Below are 4,382 nucleotides of genomic sequence, written 5' to 3' on the forward strand. Positions count from 1 at the left end.
TCACCGGCTTCGACTGCTAAGCGTACACGTCCCCTCGTCCTCCGCAGCCAGCTCACAAGCGGAAGCCTCTTTTCCTGATGACGTGTAGAAGCCCGCGGGTGGGGCCGGCGCGAGGAGGCGGGGCCGCTTCGCCAGTCACGTGCCAGCCGAATGTTCCCCACCCGAGCCCCGATTGGTCCAAACACCGGCGGGAGGGGGGATGACTGACACAGGGAAGCTCGGAACCCGCCGTTAGTGTAAATCGAGTTGAGGAGGCCGAGAGGGAGGCGGCGCTCAGAGGGAGGATCGCTTCCGGGTGGCGGTGTCAAACGCGTCCCCCCCTCCTGCCGCTGAGTCACGTGCTTCCGGAAGGTGGGGCCTGCGCGAGGGGCAGTTGCTGCTTACGCGGCGGCTTGCGTGGAGAGAGCCCGGCCGCCTCAGTCCCTCAAGGCGGCGGCGCCACAGGCGGCGAGCGGCAGGGCGCGGGCGGGCGGGCCCGGCGGTGGCGGCAGCAGTAGCAGCAGCCAAGATGGTGGCCAAGCAGCGGATCCGGATGGCCAACGAGAAGCACAGCAAGAACATCACGCAGCGCGGGAACGTCGCCAAGACCTCGGTAGGGGGTCCCGCCCGGCGGCGGGAGGGTGGGAGCGGCGGCCGTGGGTCTCTTCCGGCCTTCCCCGCGACGGGGGGCTGACGGCGGTGCCTCTTTCCCTTCTCTCTCTCTCTCTCCCCCCCCCCCTCACAGAGGAACGCGCCCGAGGAGAAGGCGTCGGTGGGGCCGTGGCTCCTGGCCCTCTTCATCTTCGTGGTGTGCGGGTCAGGTAAGTGAGGGCGCCAGCTGTTGGCCGGGGTGGGGGGGGGGAGGGAAGAGCGCGAGCCATGGAGGGAGTTCCCGCAACAGCTGCTGCTTCGTCTCCCTTAGGGAACCCCTGAAACCGCTAGAAACCGTCAACGTCGTTAGTAGAAAAGGGCAGGAGTCAGTAGCACCTTCAAGACTCACAAAAATATTTTCTGGCAGGGTAGGAGCTTTAGTCTGTCTGCAGTAGTTAGTCTGTCTGCAGTAGTGGCAAAGGGCAGGAGTCCAGTAGCACCTTCAAGACTCACAAAAATATTTTTGGGTAGGGTAGGAGCTTTCGTGAGCTGTAGAAAAAGGCAAGAGTCCAGTAGCACCTTAAAGACTTACAAAAATATTTTTGGGTAGGGTAGGAGCTTTTGTGAGCCACAGCGTGAGCTGTAGAAAAAGGCAAGAGTCCAGTAGCACCTTAAAGACTAACAAAAATATGTGGCTCACGAAAGCTTCTACCCTACCAGAAAATATTTTTGTGAGTCTTTAAGGTGCTACTGCACTCCTGCCCTTTTCCACTACTGCAGACAGACTAACACGGCTACCCACTGGGAATTATCGTTGTTGTTGTTATTATTAATTCGTAATGATCTGTTTTTCCCGCCCTCTTCAGGAGCTGGGGGCCGTGTGTGTGTGTGGGGTCTCTTCCTCTTTTTGTCTTCCTAGCAGGCTTAGGGAGCTCCGTGGACCACTGGGAGTCTGAGTCTTGCTTTCCCAGATGTTGGTGCTGAGGCTCCCGGCACTGTGCCACGACAGCCCCGTCCGGCTCTTCTCCCCTCTCCCTCAGATCAGTTTCCCAACTTGCTTTGCCCAGTAAGGGTCCCCGGTTGCTCTGTTCTTTGCATGCTAGGCGAAGCAATAATTGCCGTGGGAACTGTTGTAAAATTTGGTCTTCTGGTGGCCGGCGTTTATAAACTGCAGGGTATACATTATCTAAGGAGGGAAGGCAGCATGGTATAGCCCGATCTCGGAAGCTAAGCAGGGTCAGCCCTGGTTAATATTTGGATGGGAGACCACCAAGGAAGTCCAGGGTTGCTGGGCAGAGGAAGGTACTGGCAAACCACCTCTGTTTGTCTCTTGCCATGAAAACCCCAAAAGGGGTGGCCATAAGTCGGCTGCGACTTGACGGCACTTTACACACACACATACGTTATCTAAATAGTGTTGCATCTGGAGTATGACGTTTGTATCCTGTCCTTCCCTTCAAGGAGATTGGGGTGGAATACCTGGCTCTCCCTTTCTCTGTTTTAACTCACAAGAGACCACTGAGGGTGGGTTAGGCTGAGAGTGTGTAGCTGGCCCAGAGTTGCCCAGTAAGTTTCCCAGATCCTAGCTGAGCAATCCAGCCACAGCACAGTAGATGCTCCCCCGTGAAAGCACTTAGAATACTAGTTTTACAGTGCTACCTTAAATGCTTTACTTCCTCCAAGGCATCTTAAAATGTGTACCTTTTGTGGTTTGAGGTTACTTTTTTGAATAGCAAAATGATACAGAATGGGGTTTTTTCATTCACCAGGTGGTTCTGGACAAAAGAGAAAAAAAACAGCCTTAGTTTGCATAATCTGTTTGGACACTGTCATTAAGACTGCTATGTGATAGCTCATCTGTTTGCTGAGCTTATTTGAGTCAACTTTGTTCATACGTGGGAATTTGGCTGCTTGTTACGAATCATGTAAGGAGGCTGTATTGGAATTTTATCACTGGTCTGAAGATAAAAAATACATTTTATGTTTGGCAAAATAAGTAATAAATGAAAGTCTGAAACCTTGTTGGGGGTTTGAAGCTGATTTTGTGTGATAGACTTATCACTTCCCACGATTGATTAACTACTGATGTAATATGCAGTAACAATCTGAATTGATGATTCACATATTATAGTGATTAAAGAAGTGGAACATACCTATCTTGCTAACAGTAGGTTGCATAAGTTGTTAACTGGAGTTTTAGTTTTATGACATAAAAAGAGCTTTGTAGCTTCAGGCCAGTGCTCCATCTAGTTTAGTGTCCTATTTCCCACAGTGGCCAAATTAGGTTTCTTCTGCTTCAGAAAACTGGAAAGCTGTTTTGCCATATGGAATAGTATGTAGTCATATTCCAATGTCTTCATCCAAAGTTGCAACATGGGATTTCTGATTGTACTCTTCCTTTCCTTTATTCCTTCCATGTCTTTCCTTAACTTATTTTTTCCCTTTCCCTGCCCCCTTTACTGGTAATTTGTGACTGATCATAGCTTAAAATTTGCTAACAGCTGCTTTTGAAGAGATTTTGTCACCCTAAGCTCTGAAAATACTTGAGGGGGATCATATAAATATTTCTTGTGCATGTTTTTTTTTTTAATATTGGGTTGAAATTGGGAGTTAACTATCCTGAAAGATTAATATTATGTCATCTCAACTTCACTTGGTTTCAGAGACCGGAAGTTGAATTTAATGTCAGCAGTTGATGGTTGCAAAACTTTTCAGCTTGTTTCTCATGCTTTACTTTATCTTCCTAATGCCTTGAATTTTTTTCTGGCTGAAAATTCTTGTATGAAGCAAAGGTAGTAAAATCCTCCACTTCACGTAGTTGATTAGACTCAAATTAAAGTTGTAGAGCTTTGAGAGATCAAAACACAATGGCAGTGCCTTGTCATTTAAGACCATTTTAGAGGTATGCGTATTGCTTGACAAACTTTTTGGCTAGCAATATCTAAATCTGCTTCCTTTTGCAGCTATTTTTCAGATTATTCAGAGTATCAGGATGGGCATGTGAAGAAGCTGATCTTTAAACAAGACTTTTCTCCTGTGAACTATGAACTTTCATTCCAGATGTTTGATAACTTGGAATTTAAATTTGCTGTCGTCTTGCTTATGAAGAACTTTTCATATTGACCACATGTCATTCCAGGTTCCTTCACAAGTCATTCCAGGTTTTCTAGTCCATGCCACAGTGCCTTGAAGAAGCATCACATGTATAAAGCAATAAAGAGTTATTGTTAACTTACAGTTGTGGACCTACTTATTCTGTGAATCAAACTCATGCTTTATGTTGATATAAAAGCGTAAGCAGTGTAGATACTTAGTGACTGCATCATATGTAAACACTGATCTTTGTTAATCTTCTGTATAAATGGAAGTGGTTTTATTTAAAATGGAAAAGTTAAGCTTATCAAATAGTGATTGTATGACTAGCTCAAAGCACACTTGTGCAGCTTGGTTAACGGATGTGTGCTGTGGTTATTGCTTCTACGAAAAAGAACATCTTATGTATGTATAGCTTAGTTTCACTGTAGCATGTGGCATCTCAGTAACTCAAATGGCTATTAGTAGAAGACCTTATCCTATGCTTCTTGGGACATTGGTTATTAAAGCAGTTTAATGTAAAAGCAGTGGCTATTAATTGACCATAGATTACATAAAGGAGCAACCTCTTCTAATGCATTTTAAGACCGACATTTCACAATGTTTAGCTGTTGTATGTTGTATTTGACTGTCGATGTTTCTTACACTGTCATTCCTTGGTTGGGGTGGTCAGTATTTTCAGGAATAATTTGAATTAAAGGTGGGGTCAGAGTGTGAAA

General features: G+C 46.5%; 1 protein-coding gene across 1 annotated transcript; it reads left to right on the forward strand.

The window, feature by feature from the left end:
* Positions 1–497: 497 nt before the first annotated feature.
* SERP1 (stress associated endoplasmic reticulum protein 1) lies at positions 498–3,801 on the forward strand. Its single transcript, XM_056849401.1, has 3 exons — positions 498–592; positions 725–800; positions 3,534–3,801. The coding sequence occupies exons 1-3, from the start codon at positions 509–511 to the stop codon at positions 3,572–3,574; spliced, it is 201 nt and encodes a 66-aa protein (XP_056705379.1). The 5' UTR covers positions 498–508; the 3' UTR covers positions 3,575–3,801.
* The last annotated feature ends 581 nt before the right edge of the window (positions 3,802–4,382 follow it).

This window comes from Euleptes europaea, chromosome 5, assembly GCF_029931775.1.
Source record: "Euleptes europaea isolate rEulEur1 chromosome 5, rEulEur1.hap1, whole genome shotgun sequence".
NCBI classification, from domain to species: domain Eukaryota; kingdom Metazoa; phylum Chordata; class Lepidosauria; order Squamata; family Sphaerodactylidae; genus Euleptes; species Euleptes europaea.